General features: G+C 56.0%; 1 protein-coding gene across 1 annotated transcript; it reads left to right on the top strand.

Moving 5' to 3' along the window:
* Window positions 1-4923: 4923 nt before the first annotated feature.
* Window positions 4924-17557, top strand: TMEM240 (transmembrane protein 240; the record flags this gene model as incomplete). The annotated part of the gene is made up of 4 exons (XM_082295648.1): window positions 4924-4980; window positions 5252-5358; window positions 15217-15425; window positions 17409-17557. 4 exons carry the CDS (start codon window positions 4924-4926, stop codon window positions 17555-17557), a joined length of 522 nt encoding a protein of 173 aa, XP_082151774.1.
* Window positions 17558-20679: the final 3122 nt, after the last annotated feature.

Genomic DNA, 20679 nt, shown 5'->3' with positions numbered 1-20679 from the left:
GAGCAGCAGTTGTGATGAGGTTTGCTGAGTGTTTCTTTTCCAGTTGCCTGTCCCGTTTTATTCCTGGAGACTCTGTATTTGAAGGATTTCTGCTCCTCCTCATTTGTCTGTCTGGTACCATCTCTGTTTCCATGGGGATATTTCCAGCCAAAGGAAGGAGATGGTTCTGTAGGAACTGCTTCAGTTGATCCCTTTAAGAAGACATTCCAAGCAAGCACAGTGTGCTGAGTGTTTGGAGCAGAGTTTTCCTTCCCCAGCACTGAAGTTGCTCTGTGGCAAGGTGAAACTTGTTTGGAAATGTTTTCTACTTTCAACATTCATCTTATCCACAGTTCTTGGCTGTTGTTTCATAGAAAGGCAGAAAAACCCCACACAGGGTGTTTTAACCTGTGGTTTGTGTGTTCATGGGGATTTACAGCCGTCCTTTCTGTGGATTAGTTAGAACCCTTGACATGTCACTTCTCATTTAACGTGCAGGTTACTGAAAAATTTATGATTTATAAAAATACTTTTTCTCCACGTGCTTCATTAGCACTGAAATCGCCAGTGAAGCTCAGTTTACACAGGGATTTTATGGGGTTCTTGCCTTTGAGATACACACATTTATACATTCAAAAATATCTCTGTGTGGGTGTAAAACTGGCTAAACACAAGGCCAAAGTTATTTTCTGTGTCAAAAGAAATTTCAAGAGAAACATTTAATTTGAAGGAAATGGGACAAAATGTGATTTTCCTTTAAGAGCAGGGGGGGATATAAATGTTTGTGTGCTGGAGACTGATGGAGAATCAGTGCTGAAAGATTTCAAGGTCCCTTGTTGCCTTCTCCCTCTTTAGTGGAGAGAAGCAGGAAGAGCTCACACCCTGTGAGCACAGACTGAGAGGAATGAGAATTTCTGCTGGCAGGGAGAGTTTCCAGCGATCTGGGATATTCCCCCAGCTTCCACAGGGCGGGCAGAGGTGGCTTTAAAATGCAGATTCCTCCCATCCCCTCCTTTCCAAGCACAGTGGTTGTGTTTTGTCAGCACTTCTCTGGCTTTTTTGACTTTCTATGAAAGGCTGGATGGATTAAAGAATGACATCTATTGAAGTGTAAAGTTTTGCTCTCTGTGAAGCTGATGCTGCTCCTGTGTGGGCAGATCTTTGCCAGGGACTTCTTGAGGTTTCCATCCCTCTGCAGATCCCATCCATGAGGCACACAGCAGCAGAGCCCTGCTCACTCCTAGTCTGGAGTCTCTTTCACACAAGTCACCCTTGGTTTTGTGGTTTTTATTGTGGTTCTTGAGACCTTCAGAACATTCAGAACATCCTTCTCCCTGTCAGCGACATCAGCCCGTCTTTCAAATGGTTTTATGTAAATAAAACTGGGGATTCTGGTGGTTTTCTCCCTCTGCACTGCTGGTGTCTTATTCCTGAAGTTCCCTGCCTGTTGAGGAGTGCAGATCATGCAATCAGGCTGCCCGTGGCGGCAAAGAGCTTCTTCCCAAGGTTTTGGTGTTGCTGGATCTGTGCAAAGGTAGATGATCCCAAATAAACTTCCTCAGTGCAGCAGCCCGAGGAACTGTTGCTGAGTATCCAGCTTCAACTTCATTTCTCAGATGTGCTGGATCTTAGGAGAAGGTATTGATAAACACAAACACTTGTTCTGGCACAGAACTGGGGGGGAAAATGGGAATAAAAGCCGATGAGTGGAGTCCAGAGAGGGTATGGAAACAATTCAAAAGGAAAAGAAATGCTTGCTCTGGTTGGTGTTAGACTCTGCTGTAAACCCTGCCTTGTGTGAGCACCACAGAACTGAGCTGAGGTCGTGCTCCCTTCAAGAGAAAAGCAGAGGGAGTCAGTTCCTGCGGGTGTGGTTTGTGATAAACTCCTACCTGGGGCTGAATGTTCACAGGGGGGGAAAAAATACTGATTAGGGACTGACCAAATGCCACTGAGATCCCTTGAGGTGGCCTGTGCACTTGTCCAGGTGGGGATGCTGCTGACAGCACAACCTGAGGCTTGGAGCTGAGCAGGAGCCACAGGCAGGGTGGGTGCTGGTTTTCCAAAGGCAACAGCTAATCCTAGCAGTAATAATTAGGACTGAGTTTAACAAACCCGTTGTGGTGCCAGCTGGAAGCTTAGAGAGACACTCACACCTTAGAGAGTCCTTGCTCAGGTGTGGGTGTCACCTGGCTCAGTGCAGGTGTGACAGCAGCGCTTTGCCCAGGACCAGGCTGAAGTTTGTCACCTGTCAGGCAGCTCTGCTGAAGGTGGGAGGTGAAGGGCACTGGGAGCAACCAGGACTGTGGGGCTCACACCCAGAGGGGTCAGAGCAGGGATGTCTGGGACCCCAGAAGCCAGGACTGACCACAACAGGGATGTTTGGGATTCCCAGCAGCCAGGACTGACCACAACAGGGATGTTTGGGACCCCAGAAGCCAGGACTGACCACAACAGGGATGTTTGGGATTCCCAGCAGCCAGGACTGACCACAACAGGGATGTTTGGGATTCTCCTCAGTGCCTCCAGCCCAGCTGAGAGCTGACCCAGCCTGGTTTGTGGGAGGGCTGGGAGTGCAGAAACACTGACTGGGGAAACTTCAGTTCCACAAAATCCTCTGAGACTTGTCTTCAAACTGTCCCCTCTCGTGGTTTTATTCATCTGTGACTTTAGAAACGCTTTTGTTTTCCACAACCAGCAGAGTAACCAGCTGCAGCCTCTCTGAGCTCTGCACTTCCATGGCAGAATCCTCTTCTGAGCTCAGTCAGAAGTGGAAGTAGCTCAGGGCAGAGGGCTGTGCAGGGGGCAGCAAGAGGTGCCTTCCCAGCCCTGCTGCTCTTTTGCATGAAGAGCCTGGCTTGTCAAACGTTTCATGTGTGTGGTTCAATTTTAAAAAATTTAAAAAAAAAAAAAAATCTGCGAAGCAATCTGTGCTCTAATTTGAGGACACCATTTAGTGATTTTAATTGTGTGACAGTATTTTGGTATTTTCAATACCCAGTAGTAGGTTAATGACTGCTCCTTGAAGAATGGAGTTTATATAACACAAGTCATTACATAAGAAGGCTGATTGTGGCCTGAGGAGCAGAAGGAAAACAAATACTCAAAAATGCAAAACCCAGCACCAGCAAACTCTGCTTTGGCGACCCTGAGAAGCCCGAGAAAACGAACACCTGGGTTCTAGCGAGGAGAAACTCACCCTGAGCAAGGCTGAGGACCGGGACGGGAAGGCACTGCAGGACATCAAGCTCAGCTGCCACGCATTTCCCACGTGGTGGCTGGAATCGCTTCCTCCACCTCGCCTCGTTTGCTGTAAAAGGAACAACAACCAAACAAGCAGAAACTTATCGGCTGGTCACTTGTTTTCTTTTCGTTTTCCCAGCAGCTCGTAAACGTGGCCTGAGTTGGACTGACCAATACCACAGTGAGACAAAGCCGTGGAGATCCTGAAGCACGACCCTTTCCTTGGCCTTAGGGTTTGGTGGATGGGACAAAGTTCTCTGTGCCACAGAAGTGACGGGGTCTCTCTGCACCACCCCAGCCTTTCCCGGGGGACCAAGTGCGGGGAGGATTTGCAGCAGAGCTGGGATTTGCTCCCCGCTCCAAGGAGAGCCGGGCATCCTCTGCCTCCCTTGGGTGCCCTTTGGGTGCCTCCCGCGGGCCGGGGGCCCAGGGGCGAGGGGCCGGGACCCCCGCAAGGGCCGGCGCGGTCCGTGCGGGCAGAGCCGGCGGAAGGAGGCGCCGAGGGAAGCGCGGGGGCGCGGCGGAGCCCGGGGCTCGCACCCCCGGCCGTGCCCGGACCCCCGGGCGGAGGGAGGGCGGGGGGTCCCGGCGGGGCCGAGCCCGCGGGCGGCGAGAGGGGCCGGGGCCGACCCCGGGCGGAGGAAGGGCGGGGTGAGGATGGCGTGTGGCACTGGAAACGCGGCCAAGCGCCGCTGCCGGGGCTCCGCGTGCGGCTGCGGGGCGGGGGGAGCCCCGCAGGGCCGGCCCGCAGAGCTGCCGCCGCTCGCCATGAGCCGCTCCCGGAGCAGCGCCTCCCCACGTAGGTAAATGCCCGGGCTGGGGAGGGGGCGGCCGGCGCTGCCTGGGCGCATCTTCCCCCCCCGCTGCATCCCGCATCCCTCCCCTGCATCCCGCATCCCTCCCCCGAGCGGGGCCGGCCGGCGGCGCGGAGCCACCCGCGCCCGGGAGGGGCTGGGCCGGGGGCTGCCGGCGCGGAGCGAGCAGCGGGGACAGCGCAGCCCCGAGCCGGGAGGGTTCGTGGGGCTCATTTTGGGGGGGATTGAGGGTGGGCGCGGTGATTTGGGGGCTGGGGTTTTTTGGTTTTTTTTTTTTAATTTCCGATTTTTATTCGGCAGCGCTCGGCAGCGGGGATGATTTTGGGGAGGGTCGGGGGAGAGGATGCAATGAGGCTCCCCCGGAGTGGGTGATTTTTTTGCAGCCTGCCTCCTCCTCCCCCAGCCTCCCCCCCACCCCCCCCCCCCCCACCCCGGGTTTGGCTGCCTCGCTTCCCAGTTGCTGCATGAAGGCTGTGCTTGTACCGGCGTGTGCCCGCTCCCGGAGCCGCACACCCGCCGCGACCGCGGCCGGGGGGAGCCCGGGGCCAGTGGCGGGGGTGGAATTTTGATTTTTTTTTTTTTTTTTTAATTTTTCCTTTTTTTTTTTTATTTTTAATTTTTTTTTTTTTTTTTACCTGTCACATTCGTCCTAGAAAAATAAAAAAATAAAGCGGGCAGGGCGCGGGAGCCCGCGGCATCCCCGGCACGGGGGAGTGCGTGTGTGTGCGCGGGGGGCGCCCCGCCGCCCCGCCGCCCCCCGCCGCACCGCAGCGTGCGGGCAGCGAGCGCGATGCGCCCCGCGCTCGGCTCTGCGGAATAGCGCGGCCGCCGCTCGCCCTCCGCGGGCTGGGGGCGCACGGACCCGACCGCTGGCCATTCCCTATTGATGTCCATGAATGCAAACACCATGATTTTCATGATCCTGGGCGCCTCTATCGTTATGGTAAGAGATTTTGCTTATCTCCCTCCCCTCCATCGTCGTCCCCCAACCCCCCCTCCCCTCCCCACCCCTTCCACCTTCCCCCCCGCACTGTCCCTCAGCCTGTGCACCTCTGTGTGTGTGTGTGTGTGTGTGTGCGCGCGTGTGTGTGCCCCACTGAACACCAAAGATTCTTTTCTTGATGACTGCTTCAGTCTCTGGCAATCAAACTGGAGTCAATGTTTTATTCCATCATCCAGAGTTGACCAGATGCCTTGGTTGTGGGCTCTTACAGGCAATAGCTTGCTTGATGGACATGAATGCGTTGTTGGACAGATTTCACAATTACATCCTACCGCATCTGAGAGGGGAGGACCGAGTTTGTCACTGCAACTGTGGAAGGTGAGTTACCTGCAGAGCCTCTCCCTCCCCTGCCCCCCAGCCCCTTCCCACCTTGTCTCCCTGGGGAGGTGGTGACCAGCGACAGGGAGCTGCTGGCTGGGCTACCATCTTTGCATTCTGGCTGTGTCTCACCTTCCTCAGCAGCTCCTGCATGAACAGGAGCCGGGCTGGGGGGGGGTGGGGGTTGGTGGTTTTTTTCCCGGAAGAAGAGTTTTCTGTGCGCTTGGAAGTCCATTTTCCATGTTTGTGGATAGGCATTCGGGAGCCCTGGGAGAGTGAGTAACTTTGATTCAAACGTCTGTCATTTTGCCTTTGTTGTCAGTTGGGCCGTGATGTTCCCCAGCCTGTTTGTGGTCTGGGTGTTGCAGCTGGTGGTTGTGTGGCTTATAAATAGAACAGGGTTTGGAGAAATGAGAGGATCCCTGTCCAGGCCAGGATGTGGCTGTCTAGGACAGAGTCACTTTGAGGCTTTGCAATCTTTGATCAGATCTTAATTCCCTGTGGCTTTTCCTCCTGGGAGTTGTGATGCTGCTGGACACAGCACACCGAGGAGGCCGGGCTGTGCTTTTGGGGTGGATGCTGTGCCAGGAGTGCTGCACAAGTTTATGACTGGACAAATACCTGCCTCCCTCCGTAGCTCTTGGGAATGCTGAATTCTCCTAAACAACATCTCTCCTGTGTGTAATTGCTGAAGTGCTCAGCTTGAAACTGCGATCTGGCTGCTCTGGAATCCGTTCAGGCCCAGGGCTGAGTTCTGGGGAGGTGAATTTCCCCCTTCTCTGTGGGACTGCTGTTGGTGCTCCTTATCCTGCGCTCCCGGAGGCCTCGCTCCCCTCCTGTGCCTGGTTACTCACTGCCTGCGGGAGAGTTTCTTGTCTGTGGGGGAGGAAAGCAGCGCGAGGCTGTGCCAGATAAAGGACACGCTGGGAGAGCCCTCCCTTGTCACATCCAGCGTTTAGGTTTGAGCTTTACTCCTCTTGGAGCTGCCTCTGGAGCCAGCTGCATCCTGTCTCCCAGGCATCACATCCCCCTGGTGTCCCTGGAGTGGGAGCTGAGCTGGAGCTGGGATGTGCTTGGCTTTAGTGAAGAGAGGCTGCTTTGCCCTTCCACGCTGCCTCGCGCCCCAAAGGTGATCGGGGCCTTCCTCCCCACGGTTCCTCCTCAGCCTCCTGTGACAGAACAGCAGAGAAGGCACCGGCAGCACCTCCGGGGCCAAGAGCAGCCAGGCCTGGGGGATGTGGCAGCACACTCAGCTCCTTGGGCGTCTCCCTCTTAAGGTCAATTTGAAAGACTGTGGGCAAAAAACATCCACAGTGTCTTCGACTTGTTTTTGGCAAGGATTTGCTTTTTCTTAGCTTTTTTTTGGTTGTTTTGTTGGGGGTTTTTTTTGAGCCCTCTTGATGTTTTCTCTTAGTTTAGGACTTTTCCTCTGCTTCTTCCACCAGTTGTTCTTTTTGCTCATCGCTGCTTGGTTCAGTGGTGGTGAAAATGGGCTGCTGGTAATGGACTGTAATGTTTGGAGTGGCTGAGGAGTGACAGCTCTCACGGGTGGCTTGGCAGAGTGTCCCCTCTGCCCACGGCTGAGGAGGTGGCAGGGGCACCCCTCTCTGCTCTCCCTCTGTGTGTGTTGAGGCAGATAAATCGCCCGTGGCGCTCTCCACAGACATCACTGGGTCATTTCTTCGAAAGTGCATGAACCAGCTTCCAAACTGCCAAGCGTGGATGTGAGAGGAGGCAAAAAGCAAAGTTTATCTCTAGCCTCAGGTATGTGGGAGCAGTGGCTCTTGCCAGCAGAAACAGCCCACGAACCTCTGCTCCTGCCTGACGAGGAGACTTCACAAACCCTCCCTGGGCTGCGGGACCTGGGGTGGCCTCGTGCTGAGGTTTGCTCTGAGCTGCTGCCCCAATGGCAGCGTTTGGAGCCCTCTGATTTACAGGCTGGACGTGCCTCGTCCCTCCTGTCAGCTGTCCAAGAGCTCGGCCCTTGGGGCAGGGAGCTCTCCCAGGCAGGGCTGTGTCCTGGAGCCTGTTGTCAGCACTGCTACCAGGGCTTGATGAAGAACTTAATTTGCCAATAACCAAAGGGAGTCCTTGGAGGAGGGAGCTGGCTGCAGTTCAGTGTGTTGCAGGCAGGAATGGGGAAAATAAGTAAATGTTGCAGAAATGGAAGGGAAGGAGGAATTGGAATGAATGAAGATTGATGTGCAGTGGGCTGAGCTGCTGCAATTAATGATCTCCCTCCTGCCCCAGCCTGGGTCACAGTGTCAGTCAGACCCAATAACTCATTCAGAAATGTTTTCCTTCCCACTCTCCTGTTCTGGTTGTCTCCTTCCTCAGGGCGTCAGAGTGGAGCCCTTCCCCAGGAATTGTCCACCATGTCCAGGCACCCAGGCTGGACGTGAGTACCTGGCCTTGGGCACAGCAGGATGGGCTCTCCAGGAGGAGCTGCAATCTTTCCTGAGCTCATGTCCCTGTGAAGGCCTGGGAGCTGTTCCAGAGGTGGTGGCTGTGGGCAGGGAGGGCTGGCTCTGTGTCCCAGGTGCCAGCTGAGGCCAGGTGTGCCAGGGCATGGGGGGCTCTGGGCTCTGTCCTCAGAGCACCCTCAGCCTGGATCCCCACTCCCCTGGCAGTGGGATGGGCCCTGGCTGTTTCCAGCTCCAGTTTGGGACTCCCTTGTTCCTGTCCCCACTTTCTGCTCTGGCTGGGACCCGGTGTTGGTCTCTGGGGAGGCTGGCAGGCAACAGCACGAGCCGTGCCCAGGCTCTGCCCACATTCTGAGGGCTCTGGGGCCACTGGAGTCCCCCAGGGGCATGGCCAGCAGGGCTGGCTGCTCCAGCTGCCACCCCAAAGAGCTCCTCAGGCTCATGGAGGCTGTGGCTGGGTCTGTCCTGGTGGGCAGGGCTGTGCCTGTCCCTGGGCTCTGCCTGTTCTCCCCTCCACGGGACTCTGGCCCAGCAGGAAGGTCGCAGGACAAGTGCAAGGAGTGCTGTCGATTGTTTTGCCGTGTCCCTAAGCATTCTTTGTGTTTGCAGTGCCTGGGGAAGGTCAAGACACTGGGGAAGGGAACCAACCCCACCTCCAGGTGCTGCTGGATGCTGATCCCCACCCTCACCCTTCCCTGTGGGATCAGGGCCATTGGGGCTGAAGCTGTTGCTTGTCATTTTATGCCAGGAGCAATTTGTTGGGACAAGAGGGCCTGGGAGGTGCTTTTTGAGTCCGTGGTGTCAGATGGGAGCTGTGACACCTGTGCTGTGCAGAGTTTGGGTGGCTGCAGGGCCTGGAGCCCTGGGCTGGGGGGAGTTGGGCTACCTGGAGCTGCTCATGCTGCCCTGGCCCTGGCTGGTCCGTATTTGCAGTTTTTTAAGTGGCTCTGAGCCTCTGATTTCAGTCTGAGTGAGCCTGGGCTGGGCGGTGCCTTTGCCACGGAGTGTCCCTGCCCTGGTGGCCGAGCTGGACGTTCCTCTGGGCTCTGAGGGGTGGCTGATGTCCTCCTCCCTGCAGGTGAGGTGTCACCATCAGCCTGGGCTGGACTTTCCCGCTCCACAGCAGCAGAGCCAAGGAGGGCAGAGCTGCCAGCACCCCCCGGGCCATGGGAATGCAATCCACAGCTGGGAAAACTCTCCTGGCACTGCCTGGGAAGGGGAGCTGGAGTGAGAATGTCAGCAGAGAGACAGGGCTGGCCCTGGCACCTGGAGCTGAGCCTGCACAGACGGGCTGGGCATGACAGGGACTGTTCCTCTGTCACATCTGCCTCCAGGCTGCAGCACGGAGGGGTGACAGCCACGCTCCCGCTTGGCACTCTCCATTCTCGGTGTGTGGAGGCGTCCAGGCTGCCCAAATCCCTGTGCTGGGCCCTGCCCAAATCCCTGCTCGGGCCGTGGCTGTCCCCGGGGAGGGCAGGGCAGGGCTGTGCAGGACTGCAGAGGTGCAGCACTGCCCTCGTCCGAGCCTCTCCGTCCCAGCCAGCAAAGGGTCCTCTCTGGAAGCAGAGAGCTGGCAGCAGATCAGGAGCTGGGTGATGTCATGCAAAGGAAAAACACCAAAGGGTGTCCGTGGAGGAGGCAGGGTGAGCTGGAGGGAGCAGATGACACCTGAAAGGAGCAAGGATCTGCCAGAACAGCCTGGGGGGCTCGCAGGTTCCTGGTCTGGAGAGAACAGGGACCTCCAGAGCTCTGGCGTGTGTCCTCCTTGCCACTGACCTTCTGGGCGACCTTGGCTGAGCCTTTCCCTCCCAGGAATTGTCTCTCCCATGAGCAGGGCTGGGAAGGGCCAGGAGGAGGGTCAGCCTCATCTGGGTGCCAGCACCCTGCAGCAGAGCTGGGGGCCCAGCCAGCCTCGGGTCAGCTCTTCTTGCCCAAGGGATGCTCCAGCCCTGCCTTCCCCGGGCTCTGATCCGGGAAGGAAGGGACCTGTCCCGGGAAGAGAGCGTGGGGACCCTGCCATGCCCTGGGCTGGGCACGGGAATGTGTGAGGAGGCTGCAGGCCCTGCCCTGGTGCTGGTATCACTGGGGAGGGTGGCACTGCTGGCAGCTGGCAGGAGGGACACGAGGGACGTTTTTCCTCTCTTTCCACCTTTCCCAGCCGCTCTGGAAACCTCTCTGTCCCCAGACCCTCTGTGGACGTGCTGGGAGTGCTCTTTGCCTGGTGCTGGGGAGCACCAGCACTTCCCTGGGCTCCTGGCAGCTGTGCCAGGGCGATGTTTCCACCAGGACTAGCACCGGGGAGATGTTTTCGGCGGTGCCACCACCCTGGTGTGCAGCCTGGCCTTGCTGGGAACGGCTCTGCGAGGTCTGGGCTGCTCGGGATGCTGAGGAACGGCTGCAAGGTCAGGCAGGGATGCAGGGCAGGAGGCTCTGCCTCCCTCCAGCCCTGTGGGACTCCTGCCGGGGGGCTGGATAAGGCAAAATTCCCCCAAATCCTGCTGCAGCTGGCGGTGGGGAAGGGGCTGGTCCAGCCAGGATGTGGCAGCTGCAGCGTGAGCCCGGGAGATGTGACGTGGCTGCCACTGTCACCTGCCCGGGAGGGAGTCGGGCTGAGCCGGAGCATCGGCACGTCCCTGTCCCCATCCCTGTCCCCATCCCCGTCCCCATCGGAGCGGGGGGTGAGGGGAGCGGAGAGGCAGCGCCGGGCTCTGTGCGCTCGAAGCAGATCCGTGGCTTTTCCAGCGGCTCCCGAGCCGGGCTGTGGCTGCAGCAGCCGCGCTCACACAAGGTCACCGCAAGGGACAATAGCGCTGGGGGCAGCCGGCAGCGGAGCCGCTGCCCCGGGAGCAGCAGAGGAGCTTTTCCCTCTCTGTCCCAGGCTGGGAATGGGGACAGGGATGCTCCAGCTCGGGCACGCGTGTGTGGACACACAGAGCGAGCTGCCTGTGTCACCTGAGCCGGGTGACAGCACATCCAGCCTGTCCCCTTCTGCTGCCCAGGAGTTTGTGGCCCGAGGTGTGCTGGAATTTCTGTCCCCACCTTTGCTTGTGCTCCCTGTGGAAGCTCCAGCACTGTGGCATTTAAAGTAAAACCTTACAAAACAAAGGCCTTGTTGCCTTTGTAAAATTGTGGCTCAGGCCTGTTACTTTGGCTAGAGAAGGGCTGTGAGGAAAGTCAGTGAGAAGAAAAACAATTAGTTTTTACCTGTGAGAATGTAGTAACAACAGAAGCATGAAAGTTAAACAATAGAAGGAGAAAACAGCACCTCGAATTCAGAATGCTTATGCCATAGGTGGTGGTAGCACGTTGTGGTTAGTAATAGCCAAGGAGTCTGTTGTAGCAGTTTAGCAGCCAATGAATCTGTAACAGGAATGATAACACACAAAAGGTGTATAAAAGAGGCTGCTTTGATTAATAAATGGCTTTTTGGCCCTTGAAAGAGGCACTGTCCGGGTGTGTCGGGTGTGTCGTGACCGCCCCAACAGCGGCACAGCACAGCCAGGCTGGCTGGGCACGGCTCCGGATATCCCGGGATCCCCTGAGGGTGGGCACAGAGGGGAGGTGGCGCGGGGTTAACCCAGCACTAGCTGGCACTGCCCAGGAATTGGCCCTCAGGAATCATTTGGTGCGTCCTTTTCTTGTAAATAAACACGGACAGAACACGGGTTTGGCTGGTGAGGGCCTCATGTGACGCCTCTCTCACAGGGCCGTGGTCCCCAGAGACCTCACACCCACCCCTGAGCAGGGGCTGAGGTGATGCCAGGCTGAAGAGGGTTTTGTCTCTGAGGGGGGGTTTTGTCTCTGAGGGAGGTTTTTGGCTCTGAGGGGGGGTTTTGGCTCTGAGGGAGGGTTTTGTCTCTGAGGGGGGGTTTTGGCTCTGAGGGAGGTTTTTGGCTCTGAGGGGGGGTTTTGTCTCTGGGGGGGGGTTGTCTCTGAGGGGGGATTTTGGCTCTGAGGGGGGATTTTGGCTCTGAGGGGAGGTTTTTGTCCCTGAGGGGGGGTTTTTGTCTCTGAGGGAGGTTTTTGTCTCTGAGGGAGGGTTTTGGCTCTGAGGAGGGTTTTGTCCCTCTCACGAGGGTTTTGGTTGGTGAAGTGAGCCCTGGCTGCTGGGCTATGGCAGGGTTGTGTTCTGAGGAGCCAGACCCTGCCTGCCCTGCCCTGGCAGTGCCCTGGAGGAGCTGGTGGGGGTTTCCTGCGCCCACCCCCTGCTCAGCTCAGAGCTGACACATTCCCCCTCTGGATCTGGGCATGTTCCAGTTTCCAATCCCCCGGGCACGAGGTGGGACCCTGGTCCTCTGTTCACTATTAATAACGTGCTGTGCTGATGGGACGGGGTCTGATTCCCTCCTGGAACATCCCCCAGGGCTTCAGCAGCAGCAGAAAACTTGTGGGGCTCTGTCCCTGCTCTCATCCCCGTCTCTGTGAAGGCAAGGGAAGGATAAAATTCCCTGCAGCCCAGCTCTCCCAACTGTTGCAGCAGCAGGAAAAATTAATCTTCCCTGGGCTTTGCTAAACTCCTTCCAGAAAACTCCACAAAGTGGGAATGCAGCTCTGGGATCTCCTCTGTATGGAATTATTCTGGTGACTCGGGGTTCCCAAAAGCTGGAGGGCTGCAGGGTCTCAGGTGTTTTCCTGGGGAGCTTTAGTGACAGGAGGCTTTTCTTTTGAGGAAATTTGCACCTGGGATCCAAACTTTGGTTTCTAATTGTGGGTAATGGAGTTTCCTAATCCAGGCAGGGCAGAGGTCTTACCCTCTGTTGAATTTGGCCTCCCATGGAGCGTCAGGGACTCCACCTCTGAGCCTGGCCTGGAGCCACAGGCTTTGGGGACAGTCCCCTGCACAGGGAAAGGGAGCTGGTGACCCCAGAGGAGAGCCAGGCCCTCAGAGCTGCCCTGAGGTGCTGCTCAGCAAAGGGAGAGCTGGAGGAGATCCCACTGCAGAGTGCAGAGTCAGCCTGCACCGACAGGGACGAGGCAGGCAGGAGGTGACCGTGTCCCTTCCTTGGTGCCTGGCGAGCAGGGAACGAGGGCTGAGGGGGAGCAGGGTGGGAGGAGCACCCCCTGTGAGGGGTGAGGAGCCCTGTGCCCGTGTTGGGGCAGCACTGGTGGTGTTGGTCTGTGTGTGACATCCCTGAGCAGAGGCAGGGGCGAGCTCCAGGACCTTCCTCTTCTGGTGAAAACCACCCCAGAGCTCTGTGCTCGCTCCTAGGAACCTGTCCTGGGGGTGTGTGTGGGGGGGGAGTTTGGGTTCCCTGAGCCTCAGGGATGGCTGTGTTAGTGCTGGCGGGGGTTCAGGTGACACAGCACAGGTGACACAGCACAGGTGACACAGCACAGGTGACACACAGGGCTTGTGACACGGCCACGCAGAGGAGACACAGCCAGGCCCTGCCCAGGAAGCTCCAAGGAGTCCAGACTTTGTGGATTCAGCCTTTAGGCTGTGCCTGTGCTGCAGAAAGCAAAAGGGAGGGAGTTGGGGCCCGGCCAGGTGTGGGACATGGGAAATGTGTGTGTGCAGGGATTTGGGAAAGATGGAGCATGGGAGATGTGGGTTTGCACTTCAGGCATCAGCAGGAATTTGGGAAGGATGGGATGTGGGAGATACGTGTTTGTAGGAATTTGGGAAGCATGGGACATGGGAGACATGGGTTTGCAGGGATTTGGGAAGCATGGGACATGGGAGACATGGGTTTGCAGGGATTTGGGAAGCATGGGACATGGGAAGTGCTTGGCTGCATTGATGGGAACCCTCCCATTCCTTTTGGGGAGCCCTCCCTCACGCAGCCTCTGCCCCCGGATTTTCCAGTGCCAAAAGAGGGAAAATCTCTGTTCCAAACCATGCAGCACGAGGAGGCAGGAGCAGGGCTGCCCTCAGCCATCAGAGCTGCCATCTCCCGTCCCTTCCCAGCCTGCTCCCTTTTGCTGGATGGAAATGGGGACTGGAGGGTCTGGTTGCCACCCCGGAGCCCTTGCCAGCCCTGTGCCAGCACCCCCGGTTCCTGTGGCGCAGGTGGCCCCCATTAAGGCAGCGCTGAGATTAGGGCTGTTTTCAGAAGGTTCCTTTGAGTGGAGGTTTGTTTGTGTAAATATTTGGACGTTTCTCAGGCGTGATTATCGAGCAACCTGCACCTCATGAATATTCAGAGGCCTCAGCGATGCCTCCTCTGCTCGGCGAGTGGGAGCAGTGCCTGGGCGAGGAGGGACGGGATGCTGGGGACACTGGGCAGCGCTGGGACAGCCCCGTGCTCCTGGACTGGGGGCACTGGCGATGCCAGGATTGTGGTGGTGGAAGGCACGCGGGGCTGGACCTCACCTGGCTGGGCGTGTGGTCACTCCTGGGGTGTGGTCAGTGCCCGGCTGAGCGAGGCTGGGCAGCCTCGGCGCTCCTGGGAAGGTGAAGAGCTGCTCGAAGCAGGTGCAGAGCTCCAGAGCAGAGCTCTGCCTCCTGCATCCCCCATCCTCCGGGATCCTCCCACCCCTCACAGCTCCCAGGGACCTGTCACTGCTCATCCCCTCCCGTGCAGCCCCCACAGCCCTGCCTGGTTTTTTTCCTACTCTACAACTCCCTCACCCCCTCCCTGCCATTTTCTTGCTTTTCCCCAGGTGAACCTGGGTTTTTCAGCTTCATCCCAGGCTTGGTCTCCATCACCTCATGGCACAAACAAGCCCAATCCCCCTCCTGGCACGGGGCAGCCTCTCCAAGCCCTGGGAGCCTTGGGAAGCTTCGGAGCTGGGAGAGCTGCTCCTTTACCCCTGGAGGTGTTCAGGGGCCTGGGGGAGCTTTGCCAGCAGCTCGAGGATTCTGGCTGTCTGCTCCAGGCAGGAATTGCTGCCTGGTCCTGGAGGAAGCCCCCAGATTGAGGAGCAGGAGGAGCTGAGGTGGTCTTGGAGCTCGTGGGACTTTTCCAGGAGCGAGAGGCTGCAGGAGGAATTCCTTCCTGTGCCTCCTCTGTGGCTGTAAACACGCTCTGCCCTGATGTGTGAGGGACACGAGCCTCTTTTCACTGAGGGAGAGGGGACACAGAGCAGCAGATCCTCTCTGGGGACATCTGCGGAGCTGCCAGGGCAGGGCAGCAACAGGACAGTTGTCCCTCCTGCAGGGGATGGGGGTGGTGGCACTTTCAGGGCCACACAGCTGCTCTGGTGGCCTCTGCCTCCAACACGTGCCCTCTGCATCCCAGGGGTGGCCTTGTGCCGTCCTTGATCTCCTCTCCTGTGTTGTAGATGATGAGCCGGGGCACAGGGAGCCGTGTCAGGAATGTGACATCAGTTCCAGCCGTGGGGTTTTGTGCTTTCCTCCCTCCCTCTGTGCTGACAGCAGCACAAAAAGCCAGGACAGCCCTTCTCCTCCTGGGGATGGTGGGAGGAATGGGGTGGAAAGGTGAAAGAAAAATCTCCACTGATTTTTTCACCCCTGTTTCTGCCCCTGCTCCAGGCATCATGTCCATTATGTCATCCCTTACGACGGGGACCAGTCAGTGGTGGACTCCTCGGAGAATTACTTTGTGACTGACAATGTAACCAAGCAGGAGATTGATCTGATGCTGGGACTTTTGCTGGGCTTTTGTATAAGCTGGTTCCTGGTGTGGATGGACGGGGTTCTCCACTACGCCGTGCGGGCCTGGAGGACCAGCCGACGGTATGGTAAGTGCTGCTCCTCCTCCTCCTCCTCTTCCTCCTCTTCCCTCAGTCCCTGCCCTCTCCTTGGGAGCTGGAAAAGGCCAGCCTGATGCTTTATCCCACGTGGATGTGGCACAAACCTGGCCAGGGATGTCCCGGCCCTATTGATGCCGGGAGCTCGATGGTGCTCGCGGGTCGCTCCCAGCTCGGGATGTTCCACGATTCCCTGACCTGAGCAGGGGTGTTGGTGTGGGAATTCTGTGGGCAGAACATCTTTGGGCTGGACCAAAATTCCCCAGAAAAATCTGGATTTTTTTTTCTTTTCCCTAGCGCTGCTGGGAGAGCAGGCTGGTGTTGGTTGTGTAAAGCTGTGACATTGTGGTGACAATGACAGAGATCTGTGTGGTGTCAGCTGAGGTTTCCCACCCTCACAGCTGTCCAGATGGGGAGATGTTTTGTTCAGTTGTGCCATCAGCCCCACGGGGGAAAGGATTGGGCAGAACAGTCAGGCTTTGGAGCAGTTAAAATCCTGAATTAACACCCTGAGGAGCACCGAAAGATGCTCCTTCAGAGGCTCTCTCTGCCCCATGTTCCTCCCTCAGCATGGGCATCCCGTGGATTTTAATATTTGGAGGAGAAAAAGATGACAGGAAAACGATTAAATTAGAGAATGACTCGAAATTCCCTCAGAATGTGCCTACAAATCTCCATCTCTCCAGCTCCTGGCTGATGGTGCTGTTAAATCACAACTCGGAGGAGAAGGAGAAGCGAGCGAGAGGAAGATTTATCTGCAGGCCTATCAGAAATTCTAATTAGGGAAGTGGACTCTCTCTTTCTAAAAACTCAGATAAAAAACGATATTAATTTCCCATCAGTCTTCCCAAATCCCCAGCAGCAGTTTCTGAGTCGGGACTCTCCCGGGGCTCCGCTGCTGCTGCTGTTTCCCAAGCAGGGGCTGATTTTCCAGTGAGATCTCAGGTTCTGAGAGCCAGTTTTGGGGCTGTGACTCTTGATTTTCATCAGAGCTGCTGGAGGCAGCAGGGCTGGCAGGAGCTCTCCTTGTGGTGAGGTGTTCTTCAGAGCTGGGATCACCACCCAGCCTACCCCTTGTGAATGGAGGCTTTTATTTTTAGTAATTAATTTAGTATTTCAACTAATTGATCTGTTTCATTTTTTCCCCCCTCCTGGTGTTTGCCTATTTTAAGGCTTTTATAAAAGGCTTGGCCAACAGTGCAGTGAACCTAAATATTTCCTATTTATTCAAAATCAACGATGCAAATGAGTAATTTTAAAGGCAGCAAGCAGAAAGGAATTTGTTTCTTTGTTGAACAAAGCGAAAATTCCCTTCTGAGGAAAGAAATGGAGCCAGGGGCAGGGGAAACACAAATTCTGTGCTGGTACAGGGCGAGGAGTGCACGAGCACCACTCAGCAGTGACTCAGTGTCACACTGGGGCCTGATCAGCTCCAACCATGGCCTGTTACAATAACCTGGAGCTCCTTCCTGATGGGAGGGGTTTCTCAGAATAGCAAATATTCCGTAGGAACTCAGACAGCAGCTCCCTAGTAGCTGCAGGGCTGGTCAGGGCAGTCGCCAGCACCTCACAGCCATGGACTCAGAGACTTGTTTGGGATGGAAAAGACCTCAAAGACCGAGTCCAACCCACTCCCAGCACAGCAGCTCGTCCTTGGGCCATCTGTGCTTCTCTGGGACTTCCCTGTTGCCCTTTGAGGAGTTGGGCTCTGTGTATTTCTGGGTGGAATCGGGCAAAATTTTCATGGGTGTGGGTGGCAGCTGAAATGCTGCTGCAGGGAAAGGTTCCTGGGCTGAGGGATGAGCTAATGGGTAAAAAATGACCCTGGCCAGGTGTTGGGGGCAGAGGGTGGCACTGGTGCCACAGCCTGTCCCTGTGCAGCCCTGAAGGGAGCTCAGGGGTGGCTGTGCCTTGGGACAGCACCCTCACCTCTCCCTGCAACCCCTCACCTTCCCTCTCCTCCCTGCCTTCCAGACAATTCCTGGTCTTGGATCCCGAAATTTTGTAACTTGAAGGAGTTCAGGAAACGTCACCACCGGCAGTACGAGGAGGCCACCGGGAACATGGTGCACATCAAACAGAAGCTGTACCACAACGGGCACCCCAGCCCCCGGCACCTCTGAGGGACACCCTCCCCTCCAGGGACTGCAGCCAGCTTTTAAAACACACAGGACTTCGCTCTTCCTCCAGGGGAACAGCCTCTGGTTTGCTCCCAAGCCAGCTGAGGACAGGATTTTACGGAATCCAGCCCGGGTGTCCATGGGTGGACGCGCCACGATGCACAACTAAGCCAGTCCTGGATGCTACGCAGCCAAGACATTGCACTGTGTTCCACATTTTATTGTCAGACTCGTGTATATATGTAAAAAAAAAAAAAAAAAAAAAAAAGCAGACAAACAACAACGACAACAACAGAAAACCCAAAAAAAAAAAGAGAGAGAGAGAGAAAAAAGAGATTTGCATTATACTTTCAACCACCCCCCCACCCCCCCACCCCACCCCTTTTCCTGGCATTCACAGCTGTCCTGCACATCCAGGAATGCTGGCCGAGGGGATGGAGGTGGGACAGCACGAAGAAGATGCAGAGTGTCTCATCCAAGAGCTCCAGTCCCCCGTTTCTTTGGTCCTCTGGCTGGGTTTTGCCCTGCTCTGCCCCTCCCGTGCCTAGAATGGCTGGGCTGGGCACAGGTTTGGCTGGGGACTGCTGCCAGCGGGGGCGGGGGGAAGGCACGGTGTCCCTTTTGGTTTTGCTTTGGTTCACATTCTGGGGAGTTGCTGCAGGGGAAGGAAGCGCTGGGGATGTGTAAGGGGTTTGTTGTTTGCAGTGCTGTCCACTGAAAACCTGCCTTAAGCAACCCAATCTCAGAGCCAGGGGGATGGGGCTGTGAGGGCTCAGCCTGGGCTGGTGCCACTGGTGTGGTGGCACTTTTGGTGGCAGGGCTGCTGTCCTTCACTGGAGGAGGGTGGGATGTGTCAGATCTGACTTGTCCCTCTGCTCATAAACACCCCCCACCCCTTGCCTGGGAGGAAAGGAGCTGCTCTGCCCCTTTTCTTGTGGGGTGAGCCCGAGGTCCTGGTTAAAACACCCCAAAACCACTGACAGCGCAGTGAGGGGGCCCTGAACAGCCTCACTGCTCCTGCACATCAAACACCCCCCCTTGCCTGTGGGGCTTGGCTTGAGGGACACACAGAGACTTGGGCCTGAAGCCAAACTCCTCTCCAAACATCCCAAATGTCCCCAAGGCTGAGTCAAAGGGTGAGGATGCTCCGATGTGGTTTTGCCTTTGCTTCCCCTGGTGTGGATTTCGAGGCTCTGAAAGGAACCTCCCCCTCCAGAGACCTCCTTTACTCCCAGGCAGAGGGGTCTGAAGGTGCTGGAAAGCCACGGTGGTGGTGTCTGGTCCCTGCTCTGGTCCTGTTCTCCTGAAGGCAACAGCAGCAGGGGAGCCCAGGCTGTGGGATGTGCTGGGCAGCACAGCCAGGGTGGGGAGAGGGAGGATTTACTGGGAGAGAGGAAGGAGGAGGGAGATGCTCTCCCCAGGAATGTGACAGCCCTGAGCCCCCATTCCCCCTTCATCCATCGTTTTGTACTGAGTGGGTTTGGCTGAAATGGAGAAAACACCCAGAACTGAAGGATGGGGAGAATTGCCAGAACCTCTCCTTTCTTCCACGGATTCCTTGACACTCTGAGTGGCCTCCTGCTGTTGGATGGCAGGGAAAAGGACACCACGACTCCTGCCCTTCCCTCCCTGCTCCAGCTTCTGTGTCTTGGGTTTTTTTTTTCTATTTCTTATGCCCAGTTCAGTTAATTACAAGCCCCCAAACTACCCAAACATTCCCATTTCTCTGCCATCCCCACCTTTGCTATTCCCTAGTGCCTCTTGTCTTGGAGCCCCAGGTTCTTTCTGGACCTAAACAACTGCCTGGTCCATTCTTGTGTCTGTTTGGCTGTCTGTCATTCCTGGCTGTGATGTCTGAAATTCCTTAGGATCTAAGGAACAACTTTTCCTTGAGCAGCTCCTTTCCCTTGCAGCCTCCTGGCAGGGAAGAGCAGGGACTGTGTTATCAACAAGTCCTCAGGGGGGACAGCATTTTGTAGGGGAGGAAATTCCATCGTGATAAGGACAAATATCGAGTCCCTGGGACTGGTTATGGGGGGAGAAAAAAAGCACTTTAAAAGTAATTTTTCCACTTGCAGCCTCTCACAAGAGAGACTTAAGGCAGTGACCTAAACTCAGACTGAATGTAAAGCCTGGCTCTGCCCTGCTCTAGCAGCTGATCTTGGTTGAAATATCATTAAAAATGAAACAACTGGAAAGGGTGAATGGCTCACACCCATTAAGTTTGATCTGTCTGACCCACAGCAAAATTTTATAAGAATTTGAGGCTCTGGAAGAAAGGGGGAGAAAAAAAAAAATCTACACAGTAAATATTCCTGCTGTTTAAAACCAGAGTTTTAAAAAATCTGCAGCTCTCTCTTGCTCACACTTAGGCAAAAAAATAAACCAAGAAATGCTCTCAGTGCAGTTAAATTTACTGGGAGTAACTCACTGGTCTGTAATCCAGGGAAAGCAGGCAGGTTTTGTTGAGCAGGGTCGTCCCAGCACGCACTAAACCAGCGGGATTAATCCTGGGCAAACGCTCCTCATCCTGAATGAACGAGGGCCAGAATTCCTCCCCGTGCAGGGTGGGAATCCTGACCCAGCACATCTGGGATGGTTTCAAACTCCTGGGCGGGGACACCAAAACCAGGAGAGTTTTTCCTGAGAGCCTCAGGTCTGCCCTGTCTCCTCTTTGGGGAACGAGCTGCCAACAGGAAAGCAGAAGTGAAGGAGGCAGCTGGTTTTGGGGTGTTACAGCTGTTTTGGGGCTGTTACAGCCAGTTTTGGGGTATTGCAGTGGGGTTTTGGGGTGTTACAGCCAGTTTAGGGGTATTGCAGTGGGGTTTGAGGTATTACAGCTTATTTTGGTGTGTTGCAGCTGGTTTGGGGGTATTACAGCTGTTTTTTGGTGTGTTGCAGCTGGTTCTGGGGTATTACAGCTGTATTTGGAGTATTACAGCTGTTTTTTGGAGTGTTGCAGCTGGTTTTGGGGTGTTACAGCTGTATTTGGGGTATTACAGCTGGTTTGGGGGTGTTACAGCTGCATTTGGGGTATTACAACTGTATTTGGTGTGTTGCAGCTGGTTCTGGGGTGTTGCAGCTGATTTTGGTGTGTTGCAGCTGGTTTTGGGGTATTGCAGCTG

Source organism: Coloeus monedula, assembly GCF_965178545.1.
Source record: "Coloeus monedula genome assembly, chromosome: 22".
In the NCBI taxonomy this organism is placed as follows: Eukaryota; Metazoa; Chordata; class Aves; order Passeriformes; family Corvidae; genus Coloeus; species Coloeus monedula.
The sequence above is the reverse complement of the archived record's forward strand: the minus strand, read 5'-3'. Positions and strand labels throughout refer to the sequence as shown.